Raw genomic sequence first — 17,998 nt, 5'->3', positions numbered from 1 at the left:
CAATTAAAGGCTATGGAAGACCTTCATAAATTATCTTAATCTATAGTCAATGATAAGTTGTTTGTTTAATGCACACTTCCTAAAACTGTGATACTGGAGATAAATTTAGAGGTTGCCCTAATTGAGGAAGCTGATGGTCAAGAGAGGTTAAGTAACGTGACCAAGGTCACACCTCTCCTTAAGTGACAGAGTAAAGATTTCAATCTTAGTCCTGTGCAGTAGCAATACAAATATATCTCTTAATGTGCTAAAGGAATATTGTTTGCATTTTAAGTAGAACCTTTTAAATGATTTTGAGATGGCTGAGCATTTTCTCATGGAGTGAGTTGGAAATGAGCAGTGATCACACGTGTCATTTTTGAGCAGCTGTTGAAGAAGCAGAAGATGATTATGCCACTTGCTTAACATATTACATCTGGTTGCTAGAAAAATGCAAAAATTCTCTGATTGTTGGGAGAGGAAATCACCCTCTCTTTGGAGCATTTTAGTGAACAATTGTGTATAAACCACGAATTTCGTCTGTTCATTAGTGGCACTCAGTTGAGCTATCCATTGAGGTTGAGGTACTCACTGAGAAAAGAGGGACAGTATTTTGCAAGCTGACCCTAAAGGGCCTTCATAGCCCCATACTGTGTAATTTCATAGTTTGGGAAATAAAGCAGAGCTAAGGTGATTTTCATGGTGTAAATTATTTTATTTTGGCCCTTGAGCATCTCCATAATCCCCTTGTGGGCGCTTTGCTATGAGAAAATTTGTTAGTCAAATAAAGACCTTGAAACGTTTTTGTCTTTTTATTTGTCCTGACTTGGGGAATTTTTAAATTCTTTGCATTGCTCTTCCATCACCAGGATTCCCTGTCCAATCCATTCATTTTATTTTTAGTTTAATTGTGATTGCTAGGGTTCCAATTATAAGCCATTTTGAGTGGTCATTTTAATACCTTTATTTTACCCAGAAGACAAACTTCATGTCTGGCTATGGCCTCATTGCTGTTAGGAAGTAAACAGAAGATATCCTCAGAGAATGTCTGCATTGAGTAATCTCTGAGCAACTGCCTCTGGTTTTGACAGCAACCCTTAAGCTTTGTGAAAAGCTATTGCATGTGATTTGGATGTTTCCACAGGAATGTGATTTAAAGGAGGCGATAGTAAACCCTACACAGTTGAAAATTATTTTCTTAGTTTTTTAAAGTATATGTTATTAAATCTCTTGAATTATAGTGTTTCACTACTTATTTTCATCTGTTACATTGGCCTGCAATGTTTAGTATAATGAGCCTCTCAAAACTAGCTATTGAGAAATGAAGAGCGAATTTATTCTGCTCTGATTATTCAAGTGATTTTATAATAAGCAGGAGTATTATTGTATTTTTTGATGTGGAATACTTGGCAGAATCCCCCACCCCCCACAGACTTGATTGCATTAATGACACGTTTTAAGTAACATCCATCTCTTCTACACCAGGTCATTTCAGGTGGAACGTTCATTGGCATCGGACGGAAAACACCAGATTGCCAAGGAAACACCAAGTACTTCCGCTGTAAATTCTGCAATTTCACTTATATGGGCAACTCATCAACTGAACTAGAGCAACACTTTCTTCAGACTCACCCAAATAAAATAAAAGCTTCTCTCCCCTCCTCTGAGGGTGTGAAACCTTCAGAGAAAAACTCTAAAAATTCCATCCCCACGCTTCGATCCAGTGATTCTGGAGACCTAGGAAAGTGGCAGGACAAGATCACAGTCAAGGCAGGAGATGACACTCCTGTTGGCTACTCAGTGCCCATCAAGCCCCTTGATTCCTCGAGACAAAACGGTACTGATGCCACCAGTTACTACTGGTGTAAGTTTTGTAGTTTCAGTTGTGAGTCACCTAGCTCACTTAAACTGCTAGAACATTATGGGAAGCAGCATGGAGGAGTACAGTCAGGTAGCCTTAATCCAGAATTGAATGATAAACTTTCCCGGGGCTCTGTCATTAATCAGAATGATCTAGCTAAAAGTGCAGAAGGGGAGCCAATGACCAAGGTAGAGAAGGGCTCTAGTGGGGCTAAAAAGAAGGACTTCTCCAGCAAGGCAGCAGAGGACAATATGGTAACAAGCTACAATTGTCAGTTCTGTGACTTTAGATATTCCAAAAGCCATGGCCCCGATGTAATTGTAGTTGGGCCACTTCTCCGCCATTATCAACAACTGCATAACATTCACAAGTGTACCATTAAACACTGTCCATTCTGTCCCAGAGGCCTTTGCAGCCCAGAAAAGCACCTTGGAGAAATTACTTACCCATTTGCTTGTAGAAAAAGTAATTGTTCCCACTGTGCGCTCTTGCTTTTGCACTTGTCTCCTGGGGTGGCCGGAAGCCAGAGAGTCAAACACCAGTGTCACCAGTGCTCATTCTCCACCCCTGATGTGGACGTGCTCCTCTTTCATTATGAGAGTGTGCATGAGTCCCAAGCATCAGATGTCAAGCAAGAAGCAAATCATCTGCAACCAGATGGGCAGCAGGCTGTCAAGGAGAGCAAAGAACACTCATGTACCAAATGTGATTTTATTACACAGGTGGAAGAAGAGATTTCCCGACACTACAGGTGAGCCATGTGGGTAGGGGGGAAATATCAAGAAAATGAGATGAAAGTAGAAAAAGAACCCTGAGGGATGATCCGGGAATTGCTGGGAGTGTTTCTTGGTGACTTGGGGAGAGTGGGAAGACAAGATGACATCAAAAATCATTCATAAAAGTGCAGTATTTTTAGATGTTACTCCTCGGGATTTTAATTTGGTCCCTTGTTTCAGGCCATTTACTGTTAGGTTTCATACCTGTTTTAAATCAATTACTGATTATATTTTAAAATTCTTAATAATGCTGATGAATTTATCCATTTACCCCAGTCCATTTATTTGTCCTTGCTAAAGCATGACTCTGTGTTCCATAATTTTTGATGCAGCAGCTTCCAAATTAAAGGTGCCACTGTAATATGTTTCAGCTTCTATTCCAACTGGAAAACAGCTTGAGAACACAGTACTCATTTTTCTTTTAAAATAAGATTAGACAGTCTTCTAGTTTGAAATTTTGCATATCATTGACAACCAATTGGTAATCTAAAGGTGAGTATTCTGTAATATGTGTGATTTTGGAATTTATTCAGCCATTTCTTTGAGCAGGTAAAACAGCTTAAGCTATTTCAAATTCATAGCTAGAGTTAGGATAGATTAGTGTGCTTTCCTTATACTTTCAACCTAATATCTTTAGAAATGTTGGTTTTTCCCAGTTAATCCTTCAAATTTTGAGAGATGAGTTTAGGATACATATTTTTATTTTATTTATCTTCATTTCTTAATTAACTGGTTCCAAAACTCCACATTGTGCCAGGCATTGAAGACAAATGTCTTCAAAGCCCTCTTGGTACTGATGGTTTTGTAGGGATGACAAACACTTAACAGAATGATACGTGACATAAAAGAGGAAATACAGGTTGCTGTGGTTCCAGCCGAATCTGGTAGATTAGGAAATGCCTTCCTGAGGAAGAAGCATTTTAACTGAGGCTTGGGTTATAAGTAGGAATTTGTTCAGCAGCTTGTATCAGATATTACTTAGTGCTTATTGAGTACTTTCTTGTTATTAGGCCTCTTAGAATGAAAATTAAGTGTTCTGCTTTTGAAGATTTCTACTTCCCTGCACCCCATAATTTGGTTCAATTCAATATCCCTATGTAAAAATCTAATGATTTTGGTTTTCCAAAATTTTAAAAAGGTCTTCCCAAGTTGTGTGTTAGTGTGAGAGTACAACTGTGTTGTCAGTCAACAGTAATGAAACAGTTCATGTCCAACAATAGCCTAATAATGTTAGATGCTAATTTGAAGGGCATCCTAATGTTCACAGTGAATCAAAATGTTCAGAAAACACTTACTTGAGATTGGCACTGTTTAATTTATGAGGTCAGCACTAGTCAAGACACAGTCCTGCAATCAAATATGTGTTCACACTTGCAGTGAGTGTTTCTGGCTCCTCTGATGTTGGCTGCATGTTAATTTATTTCTGGGAGTAACAGACATTAGCTTCTTTCTGAGTTCTACTAGTGTGGATGTGTGAATAAGTGCATGTTGTGGATTTACATTTGGTAGGTGAGGTAGAAAGTAAGAAATCCTTTTTTGAAGGGGGCAACTTACTTTTATCATGAGGAAATCACCCCCTCCCCCCCCACACACAAACATGCACACATTTAAAGACATCTGTCTACCAGGTCTCTTGGACATATAGCTTTTCTTGACAAGACCAAGGCCATTCCTTGAAAATCTATCCAGAAAACCAGGCTTTCAATACACTTTGTGTAAACAAAAAAATTCTCCAAGAAATAATAGTACAAATAAAAATTTTACAAAATAATTTCAGGGTTTAGTTAATATTCAGTAATGAAAATATGCTCCAGAGGGAAGAGGCTATTTTTGCATTGTTCACTGCTATAGCTGCATGATTTTTAGCACAGGGCCAGGATGGCTAACAGGTGTTCCATGAATAATTTTAAGTAAATGAAATTCCTGTTGAGTTTTTGACTACACAGTAGTTATGAAAAACCTTAGATCTCCGAGATCAGTTATATTTTGACTTTGATTATTATATGGTCTTGAAACTTTTCTGCTTAGGTATTCACATGGCTATTCATTTCACAAGGAAGCCTTTATGAGGACCTTGGTTTCCCCACTAAATGACAATTCTCTGTGCACTTTGAATTTAAATCAACCTCTTAGCATTTTATCATTAAAAGAAGAAGAAGAAAAAAGAACATCGTCTCTAGGGCATTAAATATCCTTCCACTTATTCCTAAAACTGGATGCAATTTTGGTGTCCCTAGAGTCTTTAAGGTGCTGAATAGTTTTTTCTCTAATCTGTTTATTAGTTCTTGCAGAGATATTTGAAATTTGGAGACCTAGATATTTCAGGAGTGGCAGCTTGGTAGGGGAGTATTATAGAGTAACTCTACTGAAAGTTGAAAAACAATGGAGATCCCAGGTATGTGAAAAGAAATATCCACATGGATGTTTAAAATTTGAGCCACTATCACAGCATTTTCCCATAATGTGAGCTTCTGAAGATAGAATAAAAGGACAAAAACTACCATATCACTATAGAATTTTTCTAGTTAAGTTTATGTTTGTTTATATATTGTTCCTGTTAGGAAACTTCCATTGTAATTCCATGTTATTACTGTGGAATAATCTAGGCTTTTGAGTATTTTAAGTACAAGGCTTACAGTGTAGTAAAACGATAGCATAAACTGAAAATTGTACAGTATGTGGAATCACATAGCTATAAAATAACTGAAGCTAAGAAATAGTAGAATTGATTTAGAGCTCTGAGTGCAAAACCTTGGTCTGGATGCCACTCCAAGTACATTTTTCCTAAGAGTAGGTTTAAGACAGATTGTCCTACAGACATTATTCAGTCAGTAATTATGATGTGGTCCATTCCTTTTTTTTTTTTAATTAAAAATTTATTGAGGTATATCACTCATACATAAACATACATAATAAGTGTATAGTAATAGTTTTGAACTCACAAAACAAAAGCACATAACATCATACAGAGCTGTCATACCTCACCCTACTGCCAATACCTTGCATTGTTGTGAAACATTTTTAACGAATGATGAAAAAGCATCCTCAAATTATTACTACTGTGAAAGTATCTTACAATTGGTGTGTTTTCCTCCAACCCAGCCTATTATTATTATTATTGCTATATCATTTATACATGAAAATACATAAACAATAAGTGTATAGTAAAAGTTGTGAACTTGCACAGCAAACATGCATAACATCATGCATCTGTCCCCATACATCAACCCACCACCAACACCTTGCATTTTTGTGAGGCATTTGTTACAAATTATGAAGGAGTATTGTAAAACTTACTACTAACTATAGTCCTTATCTTACATTTGGTGTATTTTTCCCCAAACCCACCCTATTATTATTTTTTAAATATATTTTTATGACAGAAGTTGTAAACTTACAAAACAATCATGCATATGTACAGAATTCCCATATAACACCCCTCTATCAACACACCACACCATGGTAGACCATTTCTTACAGATTGTGAGATAATATCATCAGACTATTACTAGGTCCATAGGGTGCATTTGGCACATTTTTTCCATACTCCCCCATTATCAACACAGTACATCTTTGGCATAGATGCATGAATATTACTTTATTACTGTTAACCACAGTCTTAGGTCATTCCAGTTGTATTTTTCCCATGCTTCTCCACATTCCCACCACCTTGCAATAATGATGTACATCTGCTTTAGTGCACAAAGGACACTCTTGCATCTGTACCATCAACCATAATTCTCATCCACCTCTGGCTTTACGTCTTAGTCCTTAGATTATTCTCTAGCTTTCTTTCAGTTGGCATTTACATCCCTAGACTATCCTTTTCAGCCACATTTCCATTTATAAACCTGCTGTTACTCAGTATAATGTGTTACCATCAACCTATACATTTCCATACTTTTAGTGTCAAGTTAATTAAAACTTGTGCACACATTAAACCTCAGTAGTCCTTCTCAGTCCTCCTCTTATCTTACTTTAAGAATCGACCACTTACCACCAGGTCTTTAAGATGTTTTCCTCCATTTTATTCTAGAAGCTTTATAGTTCTTCCTTTTATAGTCAGACTTTTGATCCATTTTGAGTTAATTTTTGCATAAGGTGTGAGATAGGGATCTTTTTTCCTTCATTTGGCTGTGGAAATCCACTTCTCTCAGTGCTATTTGTTGAATGGACTGCTTTACACAAGCCAGGTGGGTTTGATAGGTTTGTCAAAAATCACTTGACCATAGATGTGAGGGTCTGTTTTTGAACCATCAGTTCAGGTCCATTGGTCTATGTGTCTGTCTTTATGCCAGTACCATGCTGTTTTTAACACTGTAGCTAGGCAATGTGATTTAAAGTCTAGAAGTGAGAATCCTCCAACTTCACTTTCCCTTTTTAAGATGTTTCTGGCTATTCAGGACCCCTTACCCTTCCAAATAAATTTGATAATTGTGATTTCCATTTATTTAAAAAATGCTGTGGAATTTTTATCAGGATTGCATTGAATCTGTATATCAATATGAGTGGAATTGACATCTTAATGATATTTAGTCTTCTAATCCGTGAGCATGGAATATTTAATATTCTTCCAATGATGTAGGTTTGTTTTTGCTTTTTTTAAATTTCTTTTAACAGTGAGTTGTAGTGTTCACAATAAAGTGTTTTACATTGTTGGTTAAGTTTATTCCAAAATATTTGGGTTTTGTCTGTCATATTTTATTTTCACCACACTTTTGAGACTTTTAATTTTACTGATATAATCTTCATTTCTAGACTCTTCCAAGCCTCTCTCTTCTGTCTTTTCTTTACAGACCGCCACACACCCTTTAGTATTTCCTGTAAAGCTGGTATCTTGTTTCCAGACTCTCTCGGTTTCTGTTTATCTGTGAATATTGTGAACTTGCCCTCATTTTTGAAAGACAGTCTTGCTGGATATAAGATTCTTGGCTGGAAGTTTTTCTCTTGCAGTATCTTAAGTATATCAGACCATTGTCTTCTTACCTCCATGGTTTCTGATGAGAAATCAACATTTAATCTTATTGGTTATCCCTTATATGTTGTGCATTGCTTTTCTCTTGCTGCTCTCAGAATATTCTCTTTGTTTTGGCATTTGACATTCTGATTAGTATGTGCCTTGGAGTTTGTCTACTCGAATCTATTAGGATGGGAGAACCTTGTGCTTCTTGGACATGGATATCTATGTCCTCCAATAGGGTTGGGAAATTTTCCACCATTATTCCTTCAAATATTCTTTCTGCCCCTTTCCTTCTCCCTTCTCCTTCTGGGACACCCATAACATGTATGTTTGCCTGTCTCTTGCTGTTGTTTAGTTCCCTGAAAACTTGTTCAATTTTTTCCATTCTTTTCTCCACCTGTTCTTTTGTATGTTTGCTTTCAGAGGCCATTTCTTTAAGCCCACCAATCCTTTCTTCTGCCTCCTCAAATCTGCTATTGTATGATTCCCGTGCATTTTTTATCTTTTTATTGATCAATTCTACTATCTGATTTCAGATGTACTGTCTTCCACATCACTAATTCTTTCCTCTGCCTCTTCAAATCTGCTGTTACTTGCTGATAGTGTATTTTTTTTTAAGATTTATTTTTATTTATTTATCCACCCCCCTTTGCCTCTTGCTTGCTGTTGCTCTCTTTGTTCACTGTGTGCTCCTTCCGTGTCTGCTTGTCTCTCTTTGTTGCATCATCTTGCTGCGCCAGCTCTCCACAGGCACCGGCCATCAGCTCTCCATGGGTGCAGGCTAGCTTGCCTTCACAGGGAGGCCCTGGGAAGTGAACCAGGGCCTCCCACATGGTAGATGGGAGCCCAATCGGTTGATCCACATCTGTTTCCCCTGATAGTGTATTTTTGATTTCTTGGATTGTGCTGTTCATTAGCATCATATCTGTGATCTTTTTGGGTATGTTTACAATTTCTTCTTTATGCTCTCCAAGTGTTTTCTTAATATCCTTAGTCTCTTCTTCACTTCATTAAATTGGTCCATGATACATGTTTTGAGATCTTTGATTAGTTGTTCGATGTTCTGCTCCTCTCCCTGGTTTTTAGTTTGTTCATTGGATTGGTCCATGTTTTCCTGATTATTGGTATAGTTTGTAATTTTTTGTTGCTTTCTGGTCATCATTTTATCCTGACGGGTTTGTTCAGTTGATTAGCTTCTCCGTCTAGTCTCGGGTTTATTTAGGTGCTGTTTGTGTGTGTGTGTTAAGTCTTCTCTTTGACACTTGGTTCTTCTTATTCTCTTTCCTTGTTGTTGTCTAAGTTCCCTTGAAGGAAAATATTAGGGCCAGGGAAAGCAAAAGAGGTAAGAAAATAAAAAGTATAATAGTAGTACTGATAGTAAATATTAGCAGAAGAACCATGTGAGACCTAGGAGAATGGATATTACTCTCATGTAAGCTGTGTAGTGTTATAACAGTTAAAAAGTGGAGTACTTAAAATGAGATGTTAAACTGAATTTGGGGAAGAATGTAGTATGAATTAAAAGGCCAGTGTGGTCAGAAGAGCGGGAAAGAGAAAAGAAAGGACAATAACATAAAGAGTGGATAAAATATAGAAAATAGAATAGAGGTGTTAGAAATAAAAAGTAAAAAATTGGAGGCTAAACAAAGAGAGGTGGAATGTAAGAGAAACAATAGATGATGGAAAATAGAGAGATGTAAAGGAAAGGGGATAGAGTTGGTAGCCAAAATCAGTACACACAGAAAAGAGGAAATTGAGGATGAGGAAGCACAGCAAATAAAAAACACTGCCTGCAACACACAATTAAAAAAAAGGAAAAAGAAAAAGAAAAGAAGGGAAAAAATAGGGGGGAAAAAAAGGCTGTGGAGGGATAAAGAGGAAGGAAAGATAGGAAAACAAACCACCAAAAGACCAGACAAGGCCTCAAGCAAGGAATCCTCTCTGCAGTTGAATAAACTGCTTAGGAGTCTATCTTTCCCCCTTTCTTTCTTCCTCACTTCCCTCTCTCCCAAGGCAGCAGGAAGACCATGTGAGGGCTCCCCTCAGAGGTTCAAGTGGTACCCTTGTGAACCAACTCACCACAGAAAATAATGACTCTTAGTTTCTTTGAGAGAGAGCACCCACACCTTGCCAGGAACCCTAAGTATGCTATTGGAAGCCTACAAAGCACATCCTACTGTCCCCCTCCCTTAGGTGTGCTGCACAGGACTAGTTAATTTTCTGACTCCACTTTCTCCCAGACCAAATTTCCCTATCCCAGGGCATTTATGTAAATCGGGCTCTCTCAGCAGATTCTCCTCTCCTGTCTTCCTGGCCTCTCCCCAAGCCAGCTGGCATGCTCCTCAAGCTCGAAAAAAGGGGGGACCAGAAAACTGAACCTGCACTCCCCAGGCCCCTCTGCACCCTTCACCAAAACCCTCCCACTCTAGGAGTTTGTCTGAGACTGGAGGGCTAGGAGAATGCTGGAGTTCGGGGAGTGCTGGGTTTGGGGAATGCAGGCTTGGAAGATTGTGGACTTGGGGAACACAGGTTTGGGGAATGCAGGGTTCAGAGCCGTGAGGTTTGGGGAATGCAAGTTTCAGGGAACAGGGGCTCCGGGATCACATGTTTAGGGAACATGGGGCTCAGAAACGCCACCCTGTGACCGGTGGTGTTCAGGGAGTACTGTGGCTATCAGCCCTAGGGGAAGGGTTTTGCCTTCCCACAGCTTCTGACTCTAGTGTCATATACCCATGGTTTTACCTTGAGCAAGCACTCCTTTTGACGCAGTTTCTCCAGATTGATGTCCAGAAACCTCCTTCTTTGTGGGTTCCTAAAACTCCTCACTCAGGCAGGATTCTGTCCCCAGGTAGCCGATTTTTTGCAGGAGAGATGATGAGGGTGCACTCACTTTGACGCCATCTTGCCCCGCCTCATTCCAGTGTATTTTTTATTTCATTTTTTGCACCTTTCATTCCCATAAGATATGCTTTTTTTCTATATATGCTTTCAAATTCTTCTTTGTGCTCATCCGATGTCATCTTAATATCCTTAATCTCTAACCCACTCATTGAATGTATTAAGGAGATTTGTTTGAATGTCTATAATTAGTTGCCTCAACTCCTTTATGTCATCTGGAGGCTTATCTTGTCCCTTTAACTAGGCCTGTCTTCCTTTTTCTTGGTGTGGATTGTAATTTTTTGTTGGTGTCCTGGCATCTGGCTTATGAGATGTATTTGTTATGGATGCAGTTTCTCTCTTTAATTTAGGACTTTATTACACGTTTCTCCCTTGCTGGTTTAGTAGGAGCCAAGGATGTAGTTGGTGCTACAAGCTGCGGAGGCTCAAGCTGCCTTCATTGCCCCAGGCACAAATGAAGCTTCTCCCAACTTTCTCCTTTGCCAGGGGTAAGGACAGAGCCACACATGTGTATAATAATCCAAGTTGTGCAGGCCTAGACTCTAGTTGCCCAGAGAGACTGATGAAGCTTTACGCCCCTTTCTCCCCTCCCTGGGCCGGGATCGAGCTGCAGGTATGGGCAACAATCTATGCTGTAGTTGACTTCTGACTATTCGGTCTGTACCAGCCAAAAATACCTGCAATTACCCAGTGAGGCTGGTACAGGGCTCACCAAGTTCTTCCCTGCTAGAGGTGGGGCTGAGCCTAGGCTAGGGCTGCAAGCCGATCTGGGTAAAAGAAGCCAGTCCCTATCCTGACTGTGTTTTTTCAGTCAGCTTGGGTTTCCTCTTATGCTGGGGATAGAGTAAAAATGGTGGCTACAGGCCTCATTTCTACGTGGACAGGTTCAAACTTTAACTGTTCTTAGGGTTATACTTTAGCCAGTTATTGACTAATCAGTAGCTGAAGTTGGTGGCCAACTGTCTCTTCCTCCCCTGTTTTCGGAAAATGTAGCTTCCAATTCCAGCCACAGAAAGCTCCTGAGGCAGCTTGTGCCACCAGAGTAGGATAGGATGATCACTGGCCTCAGTAGTGTGGCCTTTATTTTCCCAGAGAGGTTGGCGCAGGTCCCCACAGCTTCTTCCCTGCCAGAGGTGGGGCTGGGGCTTCTGTCAGAGCTGCAATATGACCTGGATGGAAAGAAGCCGCACTGTGATTATCAGTCCTTTCTGCTTCCCCTTGTGCAAGGGTGGAGTTAAAATGGCAGCTACCGGCCTCTTTCTGACTTGGACAGCTTCAAACTTTAACTGTTCTTATGATTATACTTTATCCTGCTGAATTTACTAATCAGTAGCTGAAGTTGGTGCCCAACTGTCTCTTTCTCCCCCATTTTTGGCAAGTGGAGCCTCCAATTCCACCGTGGAACAGCTCCCGAGGTGGATTGTGCCTCCATTGGAAGATGGGCATCAGCCTCTGTGGCTTGTAGTGCTCTACTTGTGTATCTTCCCTGCAGATGGGCAGTCTCCTCCTTCCATTCTTTCAAGAATGTTTCAGGATGCTCTTCTGGCCTCCTGGAGTCCCCAAATAGATGCTTTAGATAGCTCTGCGTGATTATAATTGCCCTGTAGCATGATCTGCCTCTAGTAGCTCCTTACTCTGCTTCCATCTTCCTGGTGGTCCCAATTCTTATTTCTTAATGTGTCATCTTTACCTGTGATGCCCCTAATTCACATCGTGACTGAATTATTATATTCTGCTCTTGAATTGATTTCTCTTAATTCCATTAATTGTGTTATTTTTATTTAATTAGACAGTGCACCCATTTTTTGGTTGACTACCAGGCTCCCTATCAACAATTTCAGTGCATAATTTGTGTTTCTCTCCTAAGTTCCACTTACAAAACAACTGTAGTAGATAAAATATACAGTTTAATGCATTGCTAGATGTCTACCAATTAAGTGATATTTCTGAAGCTTTTCTTCCTTTCCTCCTCAGCATCAGTGAACTAAGCCTAGACAGGGGAGAAGTGAACAGCAAACAAAGAGAACATGAATTTTCATTGACAGCAGATGCCAGCCTTAATACTGCAGTTGATGAGGAGATTGAGTCTGACATCAGTGGCGGAGAGAGGGTGCGGCATCTGTGAGCTTCACTTGAAGCTGCATTTGGTGGAGGCTAAAGTGAATCCACATTGGTTCCCTCTTTTTCACCTGTTAAGAATAAATACTCATTTTTTCTATAGGAAATTACTTCAGTTTTGACTTGTAAGATATCCATGAATTAAGATAAACCTTTATGAGCTCACTATGATGATAGATAAATCCATGGATAGAGATATTTAGATGAAATTAGATAGGAGTTTTCAGTAAAAAAAATGCCACTTATTAAATGTTTCAAGAAATAAGCATTACAAACTTGATGAAAAATATGAAACTGTAAATGACCAAGATTCACAAAAGAAACGTGTTTTTTTTTGTAATTGAAAAAATCTAATTGTCAGAACTTAAAACACATTGAATCAGTTAAATAACAGATTAGAGAATGAGGGAGAGGGAATGGGTCGATCAGCACTTAAATCAAAAGACATTACCTAATTATAAGAGAGGGCAAGGAGATGGAAACTATCAAAAATGGAGAGTGATTATGGAGATATAAATAGCAATTCTTTATCTACCTAGTCAGAGTCTCAGAAAAAAATAATAAAATGGCAGATAGAAATTGATTCATATGAAAGCATATAATGATTGACAGTTTTCTAGAGCTGATGAAAGACAGGAGCATACAGGTCCAAAAAACAGCATAGCATACATTAAGCAAGGTAAATATGATAAATCCAACCATAGACACATTGTAGTAAAAGTAAAGAATGCCAAGAACGCCCCTTAAAAGCAGCTAGGGGGAACCAACAGATAGCTACTCAGAGGAGACAATTAGGTTGACAGCAGACATTTTCTCAGATCTATGGAATCCGGAAGAAGGAGGAATACTATTAAAAATTTTGAGGGGAAAAAGTCCTCTCAACCTAATATTGTATATCAGTTCTCTAAGAATAGAAGCAAAGAAAAGACATTTTCAGATAAGCAAACACCAGGGAAACATGCAGGTAGGTCTAAAGAAGCATAGTTTGCCTGCTGTATACAGTTAAAAAAGGGACAGAAGTAAGATATTTGCCAGCTTTAGTATATGAAATTTGAAGGTAAGAAGATCAAAATTAAGTTGTTCTAATGTCCTTCAGTTGCTTTTTTTTTTTAAGATTTATTTTTATTTATTTCTACCCTCCCCCCCCCCAGTTGTCTGTTTTGTGTGTCTATTTGCTGTGTGTTCTTGTTCTTGTCTGCTTCTGTTGTTGTCAGCGACACGGGAATCCATGTCTGTTTGTTGCGTCATCTTGCTGTGTCAACTCTCCGTGTGGGTGGCGCCATTCCTGGGCAGGCTGCACTTTCTTTCATGCTGGGTGACTCTCCTTACGGGGTGCACTCCTTGCACGTGGGGCTCCCCTACGCTCGGGCTCCCCTACGCGGCAGGGCACTCCTTGCGCGCATCAGCACTGTGCATGGGCCAGCTCCACACGGGTCAAGGAGGCCCGGGGTTTGAACCTCGGACCTCCCATGTGATAGACGGACTCCCTAACCACTGGGCCAAGTCCGCTTCCCTGTGTCCTTCAATTGTGCGGAGAGTGAATTAGGACTTTAAGAAAAGTCTATATAAAAAAGTCTACATAACTTCCAGAACTGTATAAGAGAAAAATGGAATATCACAACAAAGAATACTTTTAAATTCCAATCAAGATTTTTTTTTAATGGCAAGAAATGATTTCTAAAAGAAGCATTGGAAAAAATGGGCAAATAGAATGCCAGAAGTAAGATGGTAGAAAATAAAGACCAGATATCAAAACCGAATGAACATAGATCTTTTCCACTTAAAAGATCTTATCAAACTACTTTTAAAAAGGAAAATTTAACTATAAGCTGTTTGCAGGTTCCAAACTCAAAATATAGGAAATGAATTACATACAAAATATACATATTAACATTACATGATATGATTTTAAAATTTAAAAATGAGGAAACAATTCACAGAGAAAATGCATATGTCCAATAAATATATGAAATAGTGCTCAGTTGCACTCATTATTAAATAATTACTTACAAGAGCAATACTATAATCATTTTCTTCTGCATATATTAGTGATTTCATTGTTAGCTAGAATGTGGATAAATGCACTTATTTTTTAGTGGTGGATGTGATACTCAACACCTGTCTCTTATGAGACTTGTGAACATGTTTTTAAAAATTTTAAATAGCTTTGCGACCTTTAGACATAAACCATGTAAACTCAAACTGAACGAAATAACATTGGATAGAGTAGGTAGTCAAATTAATGTAGATTCTGCTCAATCTTGATCTTATAAGAGCTCTGTGAAAGATCACGGGCTGTGAGCTCTGTTAATTCTGGAGTAGATTTTTATGATAAGCACTTAATTATCAACACATCTGAAAAAGCCAAGTACACAGTGCATTAGTACCAAGTTTCTAAAAAGCTCAGGGCAACGATGGTTACAGTTAGATTTGTGTATTTTATGTGTCATGTTTTCTTAAACAATGCATAATAAATCAGTTGCCTTTAATACTTTGAAATGGGCATAATAGTTCAAGTTGAAAATTCCTATCGTGAGATGAAAAGTTACCCTGGATACTGTAGTCCATCAAGAAAATTACCCATGATTACATTCCCTTTTTTGTATGCATTATTTATTAGAAATTTCATATTTAATGATCCTGAAGACTGTACCAAAAATTATCATTCTGAAATAATTTTAGCAATGATTTTATAAAGTTTATATACATTTTTTCCTTTTTCTTGCTTACTTTATATTTTATGGGTGAACTTTTCTATTTTGAGTCTTTAGAAGAGGATCTTTTTTTGAAAGTGAATCATAAATTGGAATTTTTCATATATGATGTTAGTTGTAGTTTCTTCTACCACTTTAAGATGAAACACCCAACCCCAACCCACCAAAAAACCCAACTGCCCAAATGAATAAATACTAATCAGATTATGTCAGCTTAAAAATGTAGGAAGAGTGGATTGAAGGGAATTTTATTTCAATTGATCTTAGATTATATTTTGTAGACTAAGCGTGCCCATATATCTAAGGCTATAAATTATATGTATTTTGACAAATGTTATTTTTTTTCATTAGGTGAATAATATATTTCCAACTTTTAAAGATGGGTTTTTATCCATGCATAGTTACATGTTTGTCTTTGTCCTTCAAATGTTCTCTTTCTGCTTTCATTTCATCATTCTATAGTAACATCAGCCATATCAAATGCACATTGTAGACCTTTATGCCAACAAATATATTTAAAAAATGACTATCTTTATTCTATGTCAGATCTATTGTAAACTGTATTTAAATTTAATCATGTTCATTTCCCCTTCTGAGATAATTTATCTATAGGTGTTTGAATCTATAATTACCAAAAAATATCTATCAAAATCTAATTGGTTAGTATTTGTGGATTATTCATGTATTGTGATGTGCCATTTAGTCATTGAAGAAGAAAAACTCCAGTTAAAACTATTTAAGGGGAAACACTGTTATTTTGAAAAGATGAGTTTTACAAGTGATGGCATACATGTATAAAAGTTAAAACTTACAGGTGTTTTATTACAAAAATATAAATTAAAATATTATCAGAGTTAATGAATAGCATCATTTAACTGATGGTTTTCTAGGAGCATCCCTTAGCACTTTAGTAATTAAGAAAACAGTTAATAATAATCTTTACTAATGAGTGAAATACAATTAGGATAAAAGTTCAATGCATTTGAATATCATTGGACCCGAAATAAATGCTCCTTTATAGCACATGAAATTTCTATAAAATAGGACAAGGAATAAAACATTTTCTCACAGAACTTTTAAGTCATTTGAATAAAGTACAGGTTGTTATTTTTAGGCCTGGAGACAAAGAATGATTTAGCCCTTTCATCAAAATCTCTTGGAATCATGTAGTCAAGATTCCAAATATTACATGGATATACTTATATTTTAAAAAAATATATATATATACACACCAAATACTGAGTGAGGCATACTTATACTAAAAATTATTATTATTTTTTATTTGAAATTCACATTTAATTGGGTGTCTTGTATTTTATCTGGCAACCCTATGCTAGGGATACTTCATAAAGTGATATCCGCCCCTGAGGTAGCATGAGGAGAAAGTTTGGTATACAGTAGGGAAGGAGGGTCAAAAATTTAAATGAATGCAACATATATTTGTAGTTTCTTTTAAATTTGCTTGGATGGGAAGCGGACTTGGTCCAATGGATGGGATGTCCGCCTACCACATGGGAGGTCTGCGGTTCAAACCCCGGGCCTCCTTGACCCGTGTGGAGCTGGCCCATGCGCAGTGCTGATGCGCGCAAGGAGTGCCCTGCCACACAGGGGAGTCCCCCATGTAGGGGAGCCCCACGCGCAAGGAGTGCGCCCCGTAAGGAGAGCCGCCTAGCGCGAAAGAAAAAGTGCAGCCTGCCCAGGAATGGCACCGCATATATGGAGAGCTGACACAACAAGATGATGCAGCAAAAAGAAACACAGATTCCCGGTGCCGCTGGATAAGGACAGAAGCAGTCACAGAAGAACACACAGCGAATGGCCACAGACAGCAGACAGTTGGGGAGGGAGAGATATAAATAAATCTTTAAAAAAAAATTAGAGTGGATGAAAGTAGTCAGAAATTCTAGGAGTTTTTAAATTATGAAGAATTTATTCAGAGGATCACTCAACATACCATCTACAAAATATCTGAGTACCTCTTAGTATTTCTGTACCGCTTTGTGACTATGTATTACATTCAGTATCCTGAACATCCCCAGGACTGTGATCATCCATTCCTGTTGGTTAATAAGCAGATTTTTACTGACTATTGGAATGATCTGGGGGCGGGAGGTACAGGAGACAGAAATGTATGAGCTTTGATCTTGAGCTTCAGGCAATTACAATATAGCTGTTTAAAAAACTCCCAAGAGGGATCACACAATTTTATAGTAGCTCAGAGGATGCCACCTTCACTTTTGCATTCAATCATGTGGGAAGTCTTAATGGATGAAGGAATGATTAAGATGGGTCTTATGAAGTGAAGAACTTTCTGAACCTCTTTGATGTTTTCATACTAATGCACATAAAATAAACTGCATTTTTAGGTTAGAGGGGAATGCAACTAAGATAGTTACTTAATGGTTAAATTTTTTTCTTGAACAATGTTTCTTATAACCAGTCTTGAAATAATCTGTATTTACCCTTTGAGGGCATAACATTATTTTCAAGTCTTGTCAGTTATCATTGAGAGACTGACACATTTCAGAGATAAAGCTCATTTCTCAGGAGCTAATTTCCCAACAACCGTTAGCAAACAACAGACATGAAAGAGTAACCATGATCAAGATCAAAAATATTATCATCATGCCCTCCATATTATTTTAAATGCATTAACCTGCTGCTGTCTTAGCTTCATCAATTAATTGAGGGT

At 38.0% G+C, this 17,998-nt stretch overlaps 1 protein-coding gene across 4 annotated transcripts in view; it reads left to right on the top strand.

The window, feature by feature from the left end:
• The window catches only part of TRPS1 (transcriptional repressor GATA binding 1), a 246,720-nt gene that overhangs the window by 56,430 nt on the left and 172,292 nt on the right, over positions 1–17,998 (top strand). For all 4 annotated transcript variants that reach the window (XM_004471429.5, XM_071208007.1, XM_071208006.1 and 1 more), the window contains one exon: positions 1,465–2,591. In XM_004471429.5, coding sequence (XP_004471486.3) covers positions 1,465–2,591 — 1,127 coding nt within the window. The remainder of the gene's footprint in view (positions 1–1,464; positions 2,592–17,998) is intronic.

This window comes from Dasypus novemcinctus, chromosome 14 (genome assembly GCF_030445035.2).
Source record: "Dasypus novemcinctus isolate mDasNov1 chromosome 14, mDasNov1.1.hap2, whole genome shotgun sequence".
In the NCBI taxonomy this organism is placed as follows: Eukaryota; Metazoa; Chordata; class Mammalia; order Cingulata; family Dasypodidae; genus Dasypus; species Dasypus novemcinctus.
The sequence above is the reverse complement of the archived record's forward strand: the minus strand, read 5'-3'. Positions and strand labels throughout refer to the sequence as shown.